A 21,811-nucleotide genomic window follows, 5' to 3' on the forward strand; every position below is an offset into this window, starting at 1 on the left:
AACGCTGGTCCCAGCAGTAGCAAGAGGCGTCTTCTGGCCAGCGTGTCATCATCGATACTGAGATATGGAGGTCCAGCCTGGGTTCCAGCGCTGGAAACGAAGCAGAACCAAAGGAAACTGAGCAGTACGTTCCGGCTCATGGCCATGCGAGTCGTGAGTGCGTACAGAACCATCTCGTCGGAAGCAGTATGCGTTATCGCCGGTATGATCTCTATCGGCATCACCCTGGCGGAGGACAGTGAGTGCTACAGGCAGAGAGAAGCCGGAAGAGTACGGAAAGTTGTGAGAGTGGAGTCATTGGCTAAGTGGCAACAGGAGTGGAACACGACGGAGAACGGTAGATGGACACATAGACTAATACCGATTCTTTCGACCTGGGTGAACAGAAAACACGGAGAAGTCAATTTCCACCTAACGCAGTTCCTGTCTGGCCACGGCTGCTTCAGGAAATACCTGCATCGGTTCGGACACGCAGCGTCACCCCTCTGTCCGGAGTGTGGCAACGTCGATGAAACGCCGGAGCATGTGGTCTTTGACTGTCCAAGGTTCGAGGCAGTGCGAACGGAGATGCCCGTCCTTAACGTGGAGAATGTCGTCGATGAAATGTGTCGAGAGGAGGACTCTTGGAATGCCGTCAGCAGGGCAGTCACACAGATTATGTCAGAGCTGCAGCGTAAATGGAGAGAAGAGCAGCGATCTAGCAACGCCAGCTAGCGCTGAGAGTACGACAAGTGCATGAGCACAGCCACCCCCCGAAGTAGTCGCTTCACAGTGGTCCCGGGGGGATCCAGGCAGAGGAGAGAGTAAGGAATGGGTTTTAGTGGAGCTGCACTAGGCAACTAGTGGATACCACACCGTGCCACCTTCACTACAGGCCAGGCTTCTTGAAACTTTCCTAAACCTTACTATAAAAAAAAAAAAAAAAAAAAAAAACACACACACATACACACACACACACACACACACACACACACACACACACACACACACACACACACACACACAAACACATCATGACATTAGACAAGAAAACATCCAGACATTAAAACTGTCGTACGAATGAGAGGAAGACATAGACAAAGACAGGCCAGCGATTACCGAACCATAAAGATTTTCAAGAAGATTATGATTAATCAATAACGTGAATCCGGTGTTCAATTGATCACCATAGACTAATCCGTCCGGCATCGTAGTCACTTGAAAATTTTTCTCATCAAACCCGATCATTGAAAAAAAAAAATAATAATAATCTTTCTAGGTATCAAAAACTTAAAAAAGAAAACGCCGATAAACTTGTGTATTTAGGATCTTTTATTGACAAACCATTTACTTCTCTTTAGTTCAACAAATAAAACATATTTTAAGTGATTTCAAAGTTCAAAAAAATCTGATGTGGCATTGAAAAAGAATTTTTGAATGTTTTGAGTTCTAAGAAATGAAAAAAAAATTAAACGTTCAGAACATGAGAACAGGCTTCGCTCATTTCTTAAGAGCTTGTTCAATCAATTAGACGCAACAAAAATGGTTTCGTTGCTGAAAGCACCGCTTTGCTGAGACGACGTTGATGTTTCCTGTACATCGGCGCCCAAGTTGGCCGCAAGTCCTCCTCGATGTTTTTTATGTGTATTAGTTGGACGATTATTTCTCTTATCAGTACCAATGTCCAGTACAACAGAGCTACCAGCCAAGCTTGTTTGTGCCGTAACAGATTCGCTTGTGCTTTTCGATAGTGGTTTCTGAGCACTTGATTGCGAAGCTGATGTTACATTCCGACCTTGCATTTTATTCGGCTTTGTGCGTTGTTGCACAGAGCCTGGCGTGTAGAGGGGACTTATCACATTTCCTACAGCTTTCGTACGCCCTTCTCGGAAAACCTAACAAAGGTGGAATAAGCAAAGTGTTAGAGACAAACATGGAGATTAATTTGTACAATTACCATCCGTTGACCAGGCTTCATGTATTCGGGATTTTTGATGAATCTAAAACGTACAACTGCTTTGTCACCTGTTCGAAGACACTCTTTAGACATTTGTAGGATTTGTGCTGTTTGCCTGATACTGCCACAATGTACCATAGCTGACCAACGTCCATATTTGCTAGATATTGTTGTTGGGTGATGCAAAACTAATATTTCACAGTCGAACTCCCAACATGCCTGCAATCGTAGATAAAAGAAATAACTGGTTATTTCATCCAATAGGAATATAATCAAAACGAAAACAAGTAACGTCATTGGAGTATAAATATGATAAAATCGAAAAAGAGTATTTAAGCAATTGTTAAATATATGGAGTGCTATTTCACGATTGTACGACTTTTCCCCGAAAACCAGTGTTCTTTCGATTGGTATTCAAATCGCTCTGATTCCTGATAGCGGTGTAAAACAGCTTTCAGTGCGCTTATACTAACAACGGCTATTCAACTTTCATTTGAATTTCACCTCAATGTTCGGCCTGTGTGCCACTCATGAAAGCATGAGACTTCGTACCTATAGGTAAGTCATTTGTTTTGGTAAATATTTTCACAATTAATTTAGTGTAGTGTATAATCACATCATCTTAATAATTTAAATTGTTGTATTTGGATTTGAAATCTCCGGAAGGAACACTAGAAAATGTATAAAATAAACGTGCAATTACGCCCAAATCTCGAAGTTTTTCGGATATAACCGGTGAAGAAACAAGCGATTCAACAGTAGGATGCCCCAATTAGTGGGAAGAAGAGTCCGCCCTCTATTTACGAAATATTAAAGATAGGGAATTGGCATAACCACTCTCCCCATCCATTTTGCTTCAATTGAGTGCCCTGGTGGATTTTTCAATGTAATGGAATGAAAGTTAAGAGAAAAATTAAGCAAAGTTCTCACCCGATACGTTGCAAAAGAATCCATGACATGACGATGATTTCGAAGAGCTCCCATAGATATGTTGCATACGACCTCAGCGGGAAAGGAAAGCTTTTTTGGCGAGCTTGCCGATTGTGTCCGGGGCCGTTGTGTGGGTGTGTTTTCTTGTCACTCTGGCGATGGATGCCAAGTATCACCCCACACTGAACCAATATGACATATTCCTCATATTCCTATCGGTCCCATAGCAGTTTTTATCAAAACTGAGTTTTACAATGCAAATTCATCAACAGGAGCTAAATTTGACTCAAAACAACGGACTCGCAGGTTGCAGGAAAAAGCTGCTGAAAAAGCCAAACGCAGCAGAAAACGACGAAAACAACAACAAATCCACACCAACAGTACCAAAAACATCATCCAAGGAAATGAATGAAGCCGCTACAACAACGCCACCTCCGACAACAACACCATCAACAATAGCAACAACACCAATAACAACAACAACGCCACCTCCGACAACAACACCATCAACAATAGCAACAACACCAATAGCAACAACAACGACAATAACAACAACAACAACAACACCAATAACAACAACAACAACAGCAACAACAACGACTACAACGACAACAACGACAACAACGACGACGACGACGACAACAACGACAACAACGACAACAGCGACGACGACGACGTGGAATTCGTTCTGCATTCCGATACTGCTGATAATGGCGACGCGATTGAATAAAGAAGACCTTCTCGAATGGTTGCAGGCACGCAAAATTGAAGTTCCGGAGATGGCAACCATTCGCCTTCTGCGAGCTTTGTACGACAGCCATCGGGCTAATCGTGTTGAGAACCATGAGGAAGATGGCAATGGAGGAGAAGGAACAGGAGACAACGAGGAGGAAGAGGATGCGCTCGACGAAGAGATCCGGATTCTCCAGAAGAAAAAACAAATCGCCGACTTGCGCCGGGAACTGGCTGGCAACGAGTTATTGTTTGTTCGACCACCAGAGTATCAGAATGTAAGGCAATGACGTTTATATAAGGTCTGGGCCAAAGGGGTTATTGGTGTTAGTGAAATGTGCAATTGTTTAGTGGTGTTCGTATTTTATTGCAATGTTTATCTTTTTACACGAAACAGCTGTTGGCAGTGACGTATTTCTATCTGTTCTCAGTATGTTGGCAGTGACGTATTTCTATCTGTTCGCAGATGTTCAGCAATGTTTACAACATTTTTGCTTCTAATACCAGCAAGCTCCCTGGTGGCCCAGACCTTATGTAAATGTCATTGGATGTAAGGTGCCTTGCCCCATCGTTTGCTGGTAGTGAGTCGTATGTTCCCGAGAGATGGCTGAATGACTTCAAACGTGCTTGTGATTCTGTGGGAGGAGATGCAGATTTTCGGCTAAAATGGTAAAGGACACATTTCCGCTCGTTGTACAGAGCCTCGTCGAGAGCCAGGATCATGTTTCCGTTGTGGCTCTGCTGATCACATCATCAAGAATTTCCCTAAAGCAGCACCACGCGACAAGGATGAAGTGGCACTAGTAGACGACTTCCGTCGGGACAAACCGGCTGATAATCCCAACAATCAATTGAACGCAGCTCTTTCCGAGTTGAATTTGATAATCAACATGGTTCTAGGTCATCAATAAACGGATCATTTATAAAAGATGGATCAATTGTGGGTTACATGGACGATGTTACCTTGGCCACTAATACGATTTCCGAGCATTTGGACTTATTAGGACGAGTTCTTAAAAGGTTGGCAGAGTTTCGATTGGAGATAAAAATTAAAAAATGCCAGTTCTGTTTCACAGAAATTGAGCTTTTGGGTTTTACGGTTAGCAATAAGGGGATCAAACCGAACAACTCACATCTGGAGGCCATTAAAAGTATGCCATTGCCGTCAGATGCCAGACAGATGAGTAAGCGTCTTGGACTTTTTGCGTATTTCCGTCGTTTTGTTCCATCTTTTTCATCTATTTCGTTACCATTACGCAACTTAATAAAGCCTGGTTCTAAGTTTAAGGTTGACGAACAATGCAAACAGGCGTTTTTTACATTACGTGATAAGCTAGTTTCTACTCCCGTTTTGGCACTTTACAATCCTTCGCGTGAAACCGAATTACATTGTGATGCCAGTTCCGAAGGCTTTGGTGGAATATTGTTGCAGAAACAAGATGATGGCAAGCTACATCCGATTACTTATTTTTCTAAACGTACAACTTCTGCAGAATCTCGTTACCATAGTTTCGAATTGGAAACATTGGCTATAATTTATTCTTTACGTAAGTTCCGAATTTACCTAGAGGGTATTCCATTCCGGATTGTTACCGATTGCAATTCCCTAGCTATGACGCTGAACAGGAAAAGTATTAATGCCAAAATTGGGCTTTAGAGTTAGAAAACTATCATTATTCTATTCAACACCACAATGGCAAGTTTATGAATCACGTTGATGCATTAAGCCGTATTCCCACAAATTTTGGTCAGTTTGTTTCTGCTGTCAGTCCAGATGATATTGACTTCCAATTGCAATTGGCACAAGGGCGTGACCTAACAATTCTCAAATTAAGAGAACAACTGGAAAAAGGATTAGTTATGAATTTTGCCTTGGATGATGGATTAGTTTACCGCTGTTTACCGAATGCAAAACTTCTGTTTTACGTTCCTTCTGAAATGGAAGGTGGGAAACTGTGTCATATGGGTATTTCGAAAACTTTGGATCAATTGAAAATGCATTATTGGTTTCCGAAAATGAAGGACAAAGTTGAAAATTATATTAAAAACTGTGTCCGTTGTATTATGTATTCTGATTCAAATTCCGATGGGGGTCGTGTTTTACATAGCATTCCGAAGAAACCTGTTCCGTTTGATACTATCCACATTGATCTAAAAGGAAACATATCTTGGTTGTTGTTGATGCTTTTACGAAGTTTGTTAAGTTGTATGCTGTAAATTCCACAAGTACGAGAGAGGTGTGTGCCTGTTTGGATAGATACTTCGAATGTTATAGTCGCCCTCGTAGAATTATTAGTGACCGAGGATCGTGTTTTACTTCATTGGAATTTGGAGCCTATTTGTTAGAAAACAACGTAGAACACGTAAAAGTTGCTACAGCGTCTGCTCAGGCAAACGGACAGGTAGAACGTGTCAACCGTGTCCTCAAATCTATGTTAGGGAAACTCTCTGAACCAGTTCAACATGGTGATTGGGTTAGAATGCTGACTAAAGTGAAATTCGCTATGAATAATTCTGTTCAGTCGAGTACGCATCAAACTCCTTCTGTCCTTCTGTTTGGAGTCCATCAAAGAGGGCGCGAAGTCGATGGTCTGTCTGAATATTTGGAAGATAGGTCAAATTCGGAAGTAGTTCGGGATTTAACTACAGTACGTGAAGCTGCTTCTCGTCATATTGAAGACTCTCAGAGTAAGAATGCAGCCTCTTTTGATAAAAGACATACAACTCCAAATACTCTGAAGGTGAATACGTTGTAATACGTAATGTTGACACTATTATTGGGACCAACAAGAAATTTATTCCTAAGTATCGATGGCCTTACCGTATACACAAAGTACTACCAAATGATCGTTACGTAATTCGGGATATTGAGAATTGCCAAATATCCCAACTTCCTTATGATGGCATAATTGAAGCTGCTCGAATTAAGAGTTGGGCAGATTGGAGGACCCCTTGTAAAGAAGAGATGCACTGATGGACAAAGCAACACTTGTCAAACTTTATGTAGTTTTGTGTTTGTGTATGTGTTACTAACCCCGAGTGAGGCGCGGGTAATCGTCTTTTATAACTTATGAATGATCGAGACGATCATTGGTCAGGAATGAACGAGTTGTAGTGTTTTGAGTATTTTGGTTTTGTGTGTTGTATAAATATTTACGATTTATGGCTAATTGGCTGCACTATGTTTGAGTTGTCAATCTCTGTGTTCTACAAGTCTGATTGCGCTTCGTTTTCCTGTATGTTTGAGTGTATGTGTGTAAATTATGAATGTGGAAAGTAGGTATGAAAGCAAGTTAGAAGGAAAGCCAGAGCAATTGTAATTCAACAACCGACACGTTCGGAGACGAATAAAAAACCGGGAAAAGTTAAAACCGCGTGTTTTGTTTCGTCATCGTCTCTAAACTATTAACCCTTTCCGCACAGAAAAACCTGACCCACCACTCCTATGCGCCCGCCTGTCGTAAGGCTTACGGAACAATCTGCAGCCGGTGACAGACGCTTTTTGAAGGCACGCCTGCGGGACCCTAAAATCATGGATACTGTGCGAACCTATCTGGCTTTCCTGCATAACCAACCGCCTTCAGTATGTGTCCGCGGAATAACGAAAACAAATTCAACTTTAATGCTAGCAACCGAAGGATTACCAACGGAATCACAACTTTTTCGCGAAATTTTTATGTCCGCGGAATAACGAAAACAAATTCAACTTTAATGCTAGCAACCGAAGGATTACCAACGGACACACAACTTTTGCGCGAAATTTTTGTGACCGCGGAATAAGGAAAACAAATTCAACTTTAATGCTAGCAACCGAAGGATTACCAACGGACACACAACTTTTGCGCGAAATTTTCCTGGACGTCCACGAAGAACTTGGAATCCCACGCATTGACGCCCTGGCAGACCTGGAATCACACCGTGCGTTCTTATCTAGTGAACGCACACAACGACTGCAGCACACACGGGAAGCCGCATATAAATTCTACAGCACCCAAAATTTTCATCGACATTGACGCACACTTCGGAAGGAACCTTTTCATCAAACGACAACACTCTTCGGACACTTTCAGAAGAAAATAGAAATGTAAGTGTAAATAATAATAATAATGAAAATATTTTATCAACCGAAGTACTTCCAACAATTTCTTCACATAAACAGAATGCGACTGAAATTTTGATTTATTGTCAAAATTTCTATCGCATGAAGGTCCCCCCAAACTGGCGCGTTATTAACGCCGCGGCAGCGGTAGCGAAGAAATCGCGTTAACCGCGGTAGCGAAATTCGCGTGGGTACCCACACCGGAGCGGCAGTTTTTTCGCAGCATCGTAGCGATCGTGAGCAATGGATTCGTCGTCGGATGAAGAAGAGGCGCTTTTGCTAGTTTGTTTACAAGCAGAGGAAAATGCGTTGAAGTATTTTGGCAATTTCCTTCATTTTAGTTACAGTTTTGTTTGATATTACAGATTTCTCACCACTGGTGATCACGGACGTTCATAGAATTTTAAAGAAATTTTGTCAATCTTTAGAAAAAAAATACAAAACTTAACATCCCCAGAAATGCATATCATCAGAAAAATTTGCAGATCTTCGGGAATTTTCATAGACAAGAAAGTTCGCATAACTTCAGAAAAATTTGCAAAACTTTACAGAAAGTTTGTATATCTTCAGATAAGTTTGCAGAACTTTAGGAAAATTCGTAGATCTTCAAAAACTTTGCAGAATTTCAAAGAGGTTCACAGAACTTCAGAAATGTTGATAGAGAGAGAGATTGAGAGAAATTTGCAAAACATAAGGGAAGCTCACAGAACTTCAGGAAAGTTCGTACACGAAACGAAAATTAATTACTTTATTCATGTGTTTCACTTATATATTTTGGCCAAAATATCAGCCTTATACATTCCATAAGACAAACCACATACGTCCTATAAGAATGCATAAACGGTATGTGTGACCATTTATACATTTCATTTGACACATGATTTTTATTAACTTTTTGCAAGGCGTCTGCTTATTAGTTGACTTATACATTTTATGAATAATCAGCAATGGAAATTTGCCAAAAGGTATAAGGGGATTTCTATCCGTGTAGATCATCAAAGAAATTCAAGTTGAAGATTGAAAAACATATCTTCCGAGGAATTTGTGAAAGTTCAAGGAAGTTCATAGAGTATCAAGGAATTTCGTAGAACTTCAGGGAAATGTGAAGAACTTCATACCTGTGGCGTGTTGAGCTGTTGCATATTTCCAGAAGAATGATCATACTGAAGTCTTGGGTGTCTACGATAATTTCTGAGAATGATGGTATCTTTTTAGATTTTTTCGAAGAACTGTGAGCTCTTAGTATTCTCCCGATATTTCAGATGAACTATCTCAAGATTTTTTTTTTAGTTCGGCTAAATGCTTCTCTGGAACTCACCTTTGAATTCATTTGTCATACTCCTAAAAATTCAATGGAATTAATCTCAGAACTGAATTTATTTCTAAAATCGCTTTGGATTTTCTCCTTTCCTTTGAATTCAACTTACAATTTCTAAATTCTCCTTATAAATAAATGTAGTTCTACTAACATATTCCTTAAATTTAGCATAGCATATGCAATTGTACAAATCGTGGGTCTACTATCCTCACAAATACCTTAGATTTCTCCTCCGGAAGCTTCTTTGAAGGGCAGTGAGTTTATAGCAGTTTACCGATCTTTGTACAAGTTGAGCGAATTCCAAGTAGAGCAAGGAATTTTCTGATAGAATTTGAAGAATTTCGGAGGGATTCAGGGAGTTTTGTAGATGGGAATATTGTAGAAATTTTAATGATAGTCTTAGATCTTGATCAAATTTCTGGGAGTAGTAAATTAAATTTACAAGTTTGGACATCTTTGAAAAAAATAGTTTCGAGCCAAATCTATTAAGATTTCCGTTTTTGCCATTTTTATCACCTGAAAATCACTTTCGGTTCAAAAACCGCGCAACTTCGGCGGCAAAAACGCTGCAGACAGCGAATCGAAAGAGAACGCAAAAAACGCTGCAAAAACGCGCGAACAACGTCGATTCGTCGCGTTGGTTTGAGCGCTTCCGTAAGCCGCCATGCATTTAAAACGCGGCGAATTTTCCGCCGCGAATTATTCGCTGCCGCGGCGGAAAAAACGCGCCAGTTTGGGGGAACCTTGAAAAGCCCAGCTAAAATGAAGGAAATCTATCAAAATTTATTATGCTCATCCTTCTCGGTCATTCTGGCAACTGAAACAAGCTGGAACGAAAGCGTGGAAAGTGAAGAAATCTTTGGAAATGTCTTTAATGTATTCAGAGACGACAGAAATTTTCATGCAACTCAGAAGAAGTTAGGCGGTGGAGTCCTTATAGCTCTTTCGGCCAATTTTAACTAAGAACTCATCTCTTTACACCAAAATTTACAGAATTTGAGCATATTTGGGTGAAATCACACATAGCCGGTGAAACGCACGTGTTCGCCTCAGTGTATTTTCCACCAGACCATGCTCATAAAAGAACTTATGAAGCCTTCTTCCAAAGTGCTGAACAAATTCTATCTGAGCTGAGGTTAAAGTTCACATCTATGGAGACTTTAATCAACGCCATGCTGACTTCATTCTGGACTCTGAAAAAGAATGCATCTTACTCCCAGTCGTTGGGGATAATGAAACATTGCAGTTCATTTTTGACAAAACTGCTAATTTAGGACTGAACCAAATTAACCACATCAAAAACCAACAAAATTGCTATTTGGACTTTTTACGAAGGTTTCTGTGTGACCGAATCATTAAATCCACTGTGGAAAAATGAAGCATTTCACACAGCAATTGAATATTCTTTATTTGTGCATGAAAACCAAAGACCCGACGACTGCGAATACGAAGAAGTCTTTGAACAAATTAGCAGACAACGAAAAAATAAAATTTAAATTAAACAGTGTCAATTGGCAATTAATTTTAAGGAATGTAGAAAATGTCGAAATTGGTATAGACGTGTTCTACAAAATTTTAACAGAAATAACTTCGAAAGAAATTCCTTTGAAGAAAAAAAAACGCAACAGAAACACACAAAATCCAGTCTGGTATAACAGACAAATAAAAAACTTGAAAAATCGGAAGCAAAAAGCACATAAAATTTATAAAAAAAAAAACACAATAGTAGTAATAATTTATTAATTTATTTGGATATATGCGATCAACTGAATTAAGCTACCAGTACTTCATTTGAAGAATATAATGCAAAAACAAAACATGAAATAAAGTCCTTGTCCACAGAACTTCTTTAATTACGTAAAAACCAAATTAAAATCTGTCAATTTTCCTTCAATAATGCATCTCGACGAAAATGTCGGTGATAGCTCGGAAAAAACTGCAATCTATTTGCAAAATTTTTTCAAGAAATCTTTACGACATTTTGCGATTATTTTGCATTTTTTCCAGAATTTTCAAGGGACATTGGCCTTAATCAACTTCAAGTGCAGGATATTTTGCAGGCTTTAAAAAATTTAGACGCCTCAAAAGGTCCTGGACCTGACGGAATTCCTCCAGTATTTATTAAATGTCTCCATTGTTCTGTATTTTTAATATGTCCCTGGAATCTGGAACCTTCCCAAAATCTTGGAAAAGCTCATTCCTAGTGCCTATTTTAAATCTGGCCGAAAATCTGACGTACGTAATTATCGTTGTATAGCCATTATCTCTTGCATTCCTAAATTTTTCGAGGCAATTGTCAACGAAAAATTATTTCTCCAAATCAAAAATAGAATTACTGGCTTTTTCAAGGGTCGCTCGACCTCGACAAATTTACTTGAATTTATAGACTATTCATTGAATGCAATGGATAATGGAAACCACGTAGAAGCTCTCTATACAGACTTTAGCAAGGCATTTGACCGCATAGACATACCAATGCTACTTTTTAAATTGCAAAAAACTGGAATTGAGTTAGGGCTCCTAAAATGGCTTGAATCATATTTAATATTAAAACTGGAATTGAGTTAGGGCTCCTAAAATGGCTTGAATCATATTTTATATTACCCGCCAACAAATAATTAAATTCAACGGAAAGAAATCGAGTCAAATTCAAGTCACTTCAGGCGTCCCCCAGGCTCTCATTTGGGACCTCTTCTTTTTATTCTATACGTAAACGACATTTCTTTCATTCTCAAAAAACTTAAATTGCTTATTTATGCCGACGACATGAAGCTCTTTTTGGAAATAAGAAATGAAGAAGACATCAATATATTCCGGAATGAAATACACATATTCTACATATGGTGCAAAAAAAGGCTACTAGAATTGAATGTAAAAAAATGCAACTTAATATCATTTAGCAGGAAAAGAACAACTTCAAATATGTCAATTGCACTAGGAAATCAAAATGTAGTAACATGTGAAAGAGTTAGGGATTTAGGAATTATCTTAGACTCTAAACTAACTTTCATAGACCATTACAACACAATTATTCACAGAGCAAATAACATGCTAGGCTTTATCAAGCGCTTTTGCTATAACTTTCAGGACCCATACACAATTAAAACGCTATATGTTGCCTATGTGAAGTCAATACTGGAATATTGCAGCATTGTATGGTCTCCTTTTTCAATCACGCACGAAGAAGAACTTTTATCAAAATTAAATTTCCGCATGCACCTACTCGGCAAGCCCGAAATCGAAATTTATTTGCCATAAAACATTATCGCACAAATTATGCAAAATATGGGCCATTAAACCGCATGATGGCCTCTTACAATCAATACTGCGAAACCATTGACTTTACAATGACTCGGCATAAACTAAAACAATATTTTTACACCATAAGGTATTATGTCATATGTAGCATTATGTCATATGTAGCTAAAATCATTTACGCCACTGTAAGAATTGAAATTACTAAACTTGCCGATAAGACAGAAAAATGCATATCATGCAATTGCACTCACGTCAGTAGCGTTCACTTATACCATAGCCTTGCCAAACAGAATTATTAATTTACCTTTCCTACACCCTGAACAGCGAACCCGAATGCGCGGATCATGTTACATCTTTCAATACGCTAATAGCCTAGCAAGCACATTGACATCAATGAAACAAACATAGAATTGTCACACCGTTATAGGCATCTCACTTTGCCTACAGTAATTAAATATAAATCACACCATGCCAATGCAACAACTTGTAAAATGTATTATGACAATAACTCCGTATATAAACCCAAGCAGTTGATTAATAAAGCCAGATACTTTCGATCAAAGAATCACTTTGGATTGCGATCCTCTCCTGCCCAACTTGGGATACACAGGTTTGGACACCGCTAAAAAGAAAAGAAATTCCCCAAGGTTCTGCGATCCTCTTCTGCCCTCTGGGATAAACAGATGAGGACACCGCATCCATTTCTTGATTATGCCGCGAGCCTGCATACTTGTAAAAAGGCATAATACTCATAAAAAATAGGAAAGCTGACACTGCTTAATTTTTATTAAAGACAAAATTATACTTTTAACCTTTTGTCCAAAGTTGACGAAATAAATAAATAAATTTAAGAAAACAAAACTGTATTCGAATATTTACTAGTCTACGTTGGTTGACGAAATAAATAAATAAATAAATGAAAGTTATGTGAAATTCACATGGATATTTTCCACTGGATATTTGATTTATTTTATGAGTGTGTAATAAATCCAGGGGTGTCATCTGGTCACTCAATGCGCGCAATGTTCAGATTTTATGAAATATACAAAGTGAGAGTCAAGCAAGCACAAAGTTGGCTTATTTTTCACCCTGCACAAGTGTAAAGCAGCGGAGAAGAGAAGACAGACACACACCCAGAAATAACGAAAACTCAATGTAATTGAGTAATGTAAATGTAAAATTCTCATTTTTTATTGAACACCCGTTATATCATATGGTTGTGCTAGATTTAACCGAATGTCATTTCCCCGAACGCCATAACACCGAATACGATGAAAACATATACTCCATTTCCCCGAATGCCGTTTCTTGGAATGGCGTTTTTTATAATTAAGTAAAACATCATGAAAATTGCGGTGCATAAGTGATGGCAGTCTGACGGGTAATAGAAACCCGACTTAAAAATGAACTTTCTATGGCAGATGGTTTACTGTTGCTTATAAGTACTATCAATAGAGATTTTCCCATGAGCGATTCTTTCGAGTTTTTCTGTTTGTTTACATTATTATTGAACCGGTGCCAAAAAACTGAGCATTCAAAAGATCAGCACAGATAAATAAAATCGAAAAAATGTAACCATGAAAAAAAAGTCGGTGTATGCTGCAGATTGACAGTTATGTATCCAACAGTAACAGAGTAGTCTACAGAGTTGCACATTAAAAACTCAGTTTAAATAAAAACGCAAATTGGACCGACTTGTGATGAGCGACAGTGCATCTGTCTTCGACTTTCATTTCACCCGTGATGGTTTCGTCGAAAGTTTTCTTCCGTTTTTCGCCGGCAGGAGTTACAATAATATATATGTTTTTTTTCATGTTTTTAATGTTACGACCATGCTTGAATATTTTTTCTTACTATAGTTCATCATTGGGGCTTCACTTCATCCAGCCTGTTATGTAAAACAACAATAAACATGTTTGCGCATTAGAACACTTGCGCCATTCGTCGTCTATAGTTTTATAATCTATATTTATCAACCTGATATACATTCGTTTCTCAATTATGTTAGGAAAATGGTACTTTTTGATATGGTATTCGGGTAAATGGGGTATTCGGGGTTCTGGCGTACGGGAAACGACATTCGAGGAAATGACATTCGGGGTATGTAGCACAATCATATCATATATTATAATCGAATATAGGTAAACTGTTATGATATTCTAGCTTTTTCCATAATGTTCAAGACATTGTACACCATTACATCAAGAGAAAACACACACAAAACTTACCTGTGGGTTTAAATCTGGACTGACCAGCACCATTCCTTTCCGGATTTGTGAACGTTTGATTTTCTTCAATGCAAAGCTGGCAGTTTGACCACTTCGAACTTCCCGAACCACCATTCGCTTCCGATGGATGCTTTTTATCGTAATTGATTGGAAATCTCCCAGCGGATTTGGTCCTAATAGAAGAACATCATTCAGATGTACCACGCCTTGAAGGGTAATTCCTGAGACAACCGTTCCAACTCCCTGAAAGTGTAGATTATTTGGTCGCACAAATATTATATAGATATTGATTTGATCATTTTACCGGCACAGCATAAGTATCATCAATTTGAAATTCCGTTGGTAGATTATCGTTTCCCGTTGTTCGGACTGTTAAAAGGTTGAGAAACATTTTCAACAATTCCAAATTTTCGCCTGTCACATTTGACACTTGAAAAATCGGACATAATCGTTCGGAGACAAAATTCGTTGCGCTGAGAACGACATCGTCGGCAGTTTTCACCATAACTGGTACTTTTCGGCAGCCTTGTGATTTGAGAATTTTGTATAGCAGCTTTAAATTCTCTTGCAAAACATTTGGCGGACACATGTCAATTTTGGTTACTACTACAAATACTGGTACTGAGAGAGCCAATGCCAGCCCCAAATGTTCCTTTGTCATTCCAACTATACCCGAATTGGCACCGATCTAAAATTCAAACAAATGATAGGTATTACTGTCAAAAAATATTATGATATGATATATATATATATTATGATATATATTTTTTCTCACCATCAGCATCCCAAAGTCGGGAGCGTGACCAGTCATTCCGAAAACTGTCGTCTTTAGGTAACGCTCATGGCCAGCAAGATCGATGAACGTAATCACTTTCGCTGACTTCTCACAAATTTTTACCCAATCTAAGGTACCGTGGTCAGGTTTGTTGACCACATTGCCTACACTATCGAATCCGAGAATGTCGTTACCAACGGAACTAGTTCGACCGCTTTCAATTTCATGTTTGTGGCGAAATAGCCGTTGTCTGGCAAATCCTCGTCCGTTGTCCAATTCACCGTGTGTCAAAACACCAAGAAGTGTCGACTTTCCAGCATCTACGTTACCAACCACAGCCACGCGTATCTCTGTAAAATCATTATCGTCTACTTTTGAGCGGACCAAGTATTGTCCCGTCAATCCTTTTTCACCTTTTCGTGTTCGTAGTTCAACACAGTCAGCATTTAACATTGCTGCTAATGCTTGCAATGTGGCCAATGATGCTGCATACTCTTCCAATTCCAGGCCGCTCTCACTGCCATCTACAAAAAAAAACATTATAGAGGGTGGTCCACGCACGAATTTTTAGATTTTCAGTTCATTAAAAACTAAGCTAAGCGAAGAAATATTGTCGTATTTAGTTCGAAAATGACATTGAGGATTTCCCTCTCCATGGACATGGAGGTTGACGGTACTGAAGCAAAGAGTTATGTTTAATCTTTTTATATTTGCACCGATGATTGCCCATAGTTACACATATCACCTTCATAATGCTTCAGTATGCAGGTTGTTAACAGAACTTCCTTGATGAAATCGGCTGCTTCATGTCCACAGGCGAAAACAACATATCAAGAAGACTGGCAAATTTGCCTGAATCTGACCGACAATCACAGTAGCGCCAACCGGTGGAAACTAACGATTTTAAATTGGCTCACTACTTGACTAGCCCATTGGTCCCAAGCAAATCGATTAACGTATCCCATTCTAGTCTAAATTCTAGTACTACACTATGTTTGTTTTGAGTCCGTGTGAAACTTTGACAGATAAAATTAGAGGTTCGTGGATTTTCCTATGTTTCAATGGGTGCATCGATTAGCTTGGGACCGAAAAGAGTATCAGAGCTGAGCCAAAAAGTTGAGCACGTTTCTTCGGGACCTTCTGCTCTTATAGTTACCTCTATGGTAGCGATGCGCTCGAGCGAAGGTGGAAGCAATGCATAGAAAAATGAGCAAATACACACACCTTTCTTCTGAGGATGGAACCTTTGATATTCAATTCGTTCTAAGCATTTACCTTTGAGCGGCAGATGATGCGAATGTGCCTGTCTCATACCTATCGTTTGAGAAAATGGAAGAGTTGATATGTTGTCTTCGCCACAGGCCTTATAGAAATATTATATAAATAGGTAGAAAAAGTGTATCATGAAGAAAGGTTGCTCTTCCACTCACATGCTATTGGCGTCTTGCAGTGAAACTTTTCCAAGCTTTCGCCACCTACATTTCGAAGTGAGAACTACTAGAAGGAGGATAGTTTCCAAATTTTCCAAGTAAAACAGACGCTTTTTGGGGCAAATCGGTCCATAAAGAAAAAACTAATAATTTCCCGTGGAAACTTTTGCTTGAATCGTGTAAGAAAACGTGTTTGAAAACTATTTGCTATTATTTCGGTATAAATCGGAGATGTTTTCATGGCAAATTATGCATAACAAGTTTGCACCCACAGGGAGAGGTTACCTCCTGCGCAGCTGCATTTTTCAGAAAATGGTAAATATGTGCGATTTTCACTAAGATGAAAGTGGAAATTAAGTGAATTTACTTAGGAAAGGTTGTATCATGCTGATGGTAATAGAGAATTGATGGCCTTTTTCAAGCAAACATATTGATACTCACAATTTTCGACGGAAAACGCACCAAAACTTGATTTACTCAACACGCACCATACTATAAAAAATCTCTTGTAGGGGAACAGTTTAAAGAGACGTTAATAGACGTATCCATACTATAAAATGGTGCTAGATGGTCTTCAAAGTGATAACAAGATGACAAATCATCTTTTTTTTTTTTTTTCCTTTGGTTTGTTTTTTTCCGTCGATCTTGTTTTCCGTGCTGAGCACCAATGCTACCGACGTGCCAGGAAGGCAGCTCCCACACCTGGACCCTACCTATCGACCCATCAACTCATGAACCGGGGACCAACGGCTTTACTTCCCATCCGAAGGAACGCGTGATCAGAGATGTTATGCCTCAGAACATCCCGGCGGCGCCGACTGGTATTGAACCCAGGCCTACTGGGGTGAGAGGTAATCACGCTTACCACTACACCACCGGCGCCGTTGCATTATTAATATTTTTGTAAAATATGTAACACATACTATTTAAAATCTTTATACCATATCAACGGAAATATCCTAAGCTACCATATGGAACCAATGTTTCTTATTTGGAAAAAGCACAGCGAGTAAATTTATTCTTTATATTATACCATCAAAGTTACCCGCATTATCAAAGATACCCCGTTGGATATAGATCGACTAGTTTACGAGCCGTTTCTATTCCGTAGCTTTCGAACCTTTCACAGTTATTTGACGTTTTGATCCCGAGTCATTTTTTTAGTCACTAGAAATAACCCAGGTTGCTTGGTTATCCATTTGTATGCCTCTTTTCACACCCACTCGATAGCAGTTCCGTGGTTTCACAAAATCGGCATTTCAAATTCTGAAAAGTAACAAGTTTTAATGCAAGTATTTTGGTTAAGGGTCAAGTGGGGGCGGTCTGGTTTCTTCACCATTTTATTGCATTTTCTTGTACTTTCAATTGCTCAATGAATGGCCTGCTCGTTTTTGCCCGTTTAGAAGCTATTGTTATTGGAAGTTGGGTAATTTTCAACCAAAACATGTAAATATCTTTTCAAGTATTGATGATAGCAATTTGCAGTCTTCTGAAAAGTTATGTAATTTGATATTTCTAACATCTTAATACAACATACCAGACATGTAGAAATATTGTAGAAATAGTTACAGATACAAAACTGATTTTAACGATGTCTCCACATAAAAACCTTTATATCTCAGCAGTTATAAGAGCTAGAAAGCTATAGTCTTCAGCAAAGTTGTTCACAGTAATGTTTACTACAGCTTTGCCGAACACAATTATTTTGTATCTTATTATGTTAAAAAAATAAATTTTGCATCTCCCTTTTAGGTGGATTAATCTTTAATTTTCTTTTACCATAAGAAGGAGTGTTGTAACCCAAGAAACTTCTCAGAAGACACCTAGTACCTTTAATCAACCATTTCAGCGTAAATAAAAAAGCGCGTGTTTTGATACCCTTGGCACCACTGTGAGTCGGGGTTGAACATTCAGGTCAATTTGCCTCAGGATAGCCTCGCAATCTGTCCTTCCTTGCAGGATATCGGCCACGGTTAGGGCTCTGCTTGTGTCTCTTCTAGTCTGGAGAAGTTCTAGGTCGATAAGTTGACAACGGCTTTCGTAACTGGGTAATCGAAACGAATCATTCCAAGGCAATCTGCGCAACGCAAAACGAAGAAAGCGACGTTGAACAGATTTAATTCTCTCGGCACCGTTGTTGTAGTTTTGGTTCCAAACCGCTGAACAATACTCAAGCGTCGATCGAACAAGCGAACAATAGAGAGATTTTAGACAGTAGATATCAGTGAAGTTTTTAGTTATCCTAAAAATGAACCCTAAAGTTCTTGACACCTTATCGACAACATATGCAATGTTGCTTGAATGAAAGCTGCGAATCCAAGATCACACCCAAGTATTCACGCGTTCGATTATCGAGCCAAGCAGGTCATAGCTAAATATTATCGGTTGTTGTTTTCGGTTTCAACGTAATAGTAGAGCATTTGGCTGAGTTCACTACCATTCTGCACTAACAAGCGAATTCATTCAGCTGAAGTTGATGAAAGTGACAGTCAGCAGTGGAGCAGATTCGTAGGAAGATTTTGAGGTCATCTGCATATGAAAACCGAGGAGCTTCGATGACCAGGTGTACGTCGTTGAAGTACAGTATAAAAATCAACGGTTCCATGTGGCTTCCCTGAGGTATACCTGATGTGGCGAACAAGCTAGCTGATCTGCAATCTCCTATGGCAATCTTTAGTTGGCGACCGGTAAGATATGATCGAAACCAACTCAGAAGATTACCGCATACACCGAGCCTGCGAATGCTGCGGATAGATCTGAATAAATAACGTCCGTTTGAACCCGATCCCACATGCTATCGGTTATATACGATGTGAGACACAGCAGATTGGTAGTTGTAGAGCGGCCGACAGTAAACCCATGTTGATCAGCACTCAAATACTGCTTGCAATGGGACACTTAACGATGTAATTCTTCGATAGTTATCCACAGCTCGTTTCCTTCCTTTTTGTCGACGAGAAACATGTGCGCAAATTTCCAGCAAGATGGAAATATGCCACTGGAGAGAGACATTCGGAACAGGCGATGAAGCGGAATTAACAAGCTAGCAATATGTCTCTTTATAAGTACAGATGCAACTCCATCAGATCCAGGATTGAAGGATGACTTGAGCAGAGTTGCGGCCGTAGAAATCATCTCAGCATTAACATCAATTGCACCCAGCGTTTGATCATTTACTGGAACGTTCCTGGCAGCCAGGTTAATATGGTCGTCAATTGGCGTTGACGGTACCGTCGAAAAATCGTCTCTTCTAGAAAAGATTAACAGTTTCTTATGGGATTTTTCTGTGGAGTGAAAGGATAGTACGAAGTCCGCCATGTTTCACGCACAGTCTGACGTTTGCTTATGGATTATACCATAGGAGTAAAGAGCTACAGAGTCGCCGTCAACGTCAATTATTTAGTATCTCATTAGTGAATACACTGGCAAAATTGTCGGGAAAAAAGGTGGCATATATCCTGAACGGTGGCAGTAACTTCTCCGTTAAATTCCATAGAATTCCCTGCGTTGCTCGTTCACGTAGTTCCAAAAGGATTTCGGGTGTAGCTTAAGTTTGCGCTGGATGTCTCGTTGGAAACTTGAAAAGCATTCACGACTGACTCGCTGGTTCTTTTCGGGACATGTCTGTCAATGGCATATGCCAAGACATGTGAAAAGGTTGTTCAAGGATGTTCTCTTATACCATGCTAGACAATACATCTGATTATTGATGACAAACTTAAGTTCAACTCTCACATTGACAATGTCATCAAGAAAATTGCCAAGAAGTATGGAATTCTATGTCGACAGAAAAACGATTTAATTATTGCCAGTAAAATACAGCCATACAAATCAATCATCTCTCCTCATGTAGACTTTTGCCCTTCCATTTTATTTCTGGCCAATGCAACACAAATATCGAGATAACAGCGCTTGCAGAATAAAATAATGCATTTGATTTTGAGATGTAATAGATTCATCAACTTTGATGCTAGACTCCTTACCAGAGTTGGTAACGGTCAGTTTGGTCAGTGACGTTTGACGAAAACCAAAAATAGATTGTCGCGGTACAAAAACCATCATTTCCATACATCCTTCGTCATTGACGAAGAGAAGCCGACAGTAATCCCTGTGAACAAATCCTATCGCATCTTTTACCCTCACTTCTCTTTTTTGTATCATGCATGAACAAAAAAAAATACAAATACCGTCGAACGTGCATGTGAGCAGACTAGTAACCACACTATGAGCGCTTCTTGTTTTCCTTTAGCCTTTCTATTATCCTAAGCGCTGATAGACCAGTGGTGAAGATACATGCCTGTTAATCTCAACGTTGGTGGTTCGGATCCGTTTTGTACCCATTTTAACTTTTTTGTGTTGCTTCCAACGATCATCATTTTTTGTCAAACAATACGGAAAGGCTGACTGAAACGTGCAGTTTTTAATCCTCTCCGAGTAACCGACCGATCTAAGAGAGAGAGAACGTACTGAGCTAGTTTTTTTTTTCACGACGTAAATGAAAGAGGACTGTCTTCATACGGAATTTGTCATGCGCTGCTTGGAGTGCGACGAAGATAGTAATACAATATTTTTCATCAGTGACATTGCTCTCTCTACGTTGATGCAAGACAGCCCTGCTCCTTACAATGAATGATTGTCGGTGAAGCAAATAAGTGTAGGTATATTTGACTATTGTGTTCATTTTTAAAGTAGTTAACGGTATGCTGCCTCGATATTCGTGTGATCGAATTGAAAGAGGAGGTGACTTTCATAGATATAATACTAGAAACGCGGTTGAAATAAGAACACCACATTTCTTGACTTGTGCTTCACAAAATTCATTATATTATAAAGGAATAAATGTTTTCAATTCGATGCCTAGACCTCGGCCTAGACATATTAAACGTTCACCAACACTTACAGAATTTGTAAGACACTGCATTTCACACGTTAAGTCTGTCTTTTGAACAGTTTTCCAGTGATTTTTTTTTATGAATTAACAAATTATGTACCTTGACGAAGTTATCTCTAACGGATTATTTTATATGGATAGCTGTCATAATGACTTTTTAATAATTATTGTAGCACTGCAAAAACTATTTCTGTTCGCCACGATGGTGATGATG

At 39.2% G+C, this 21,811-nt stretch overlaps 1 protein-coding gene across 1 annotated transcript in view; it reads right to left on the reverse strand.

The window, feature by feature from the left end:
* Positions 1–1,314: 1,314 nt before the first annotated feature.
* GTPBP1 (GTP-binding protein 1) overlaps positions 1,315–21,811 on the reverse strand; it is a 30,778-nt gene continuing 10,281 nt past the window's right edge. Inside the window, exons 3-7 of the mRNA XM_065226410.1 lie at positions 15,277–15,800; positions 14,806–15,189; positions 14,502–14,744; positions 1,937–2,155; positions 1,315–1,874 (exon numbers count right to left, since the gene is read on the reverse strand). Of these exons, the coding sequence (XP_065082482.1) occupies positions 1,503–1,874; positions 1,937–2,155; positions 14,502–14,744; positions 14,806–15,189; positions 15,277–15,800 (1,742 nt within the window). The 3' untranslated portion in view covers positions 1,315–1,502. The remainder of the gene's footprint in view (positions 1,875–1,936; positions 2,156–14,501; positions 14,745–14,805; positions 15,190–15,276; positions 15,801–21,811) is intronic.

The sequence above is a fragment of the Ochlerotatus camptorhynchus genome, unplaced genomic scaffold (assembly GCF_037179485.1).
Source record: "Ochlerotatus camptorhynchus isolate MF236.1 unplaced genomic scaffold, CSIRO-AGI_Acam_v1.1 ptg000250l, whole genome shotgun sequence".
Classification (NCBI taxonomy): domain Eukaryota; kingdom Metazoa; phylum Arthropoda; class Insecta; order Diptera; family Culicidae; genus Ochlerotatus; species Ochlerotatus camptorhynchus.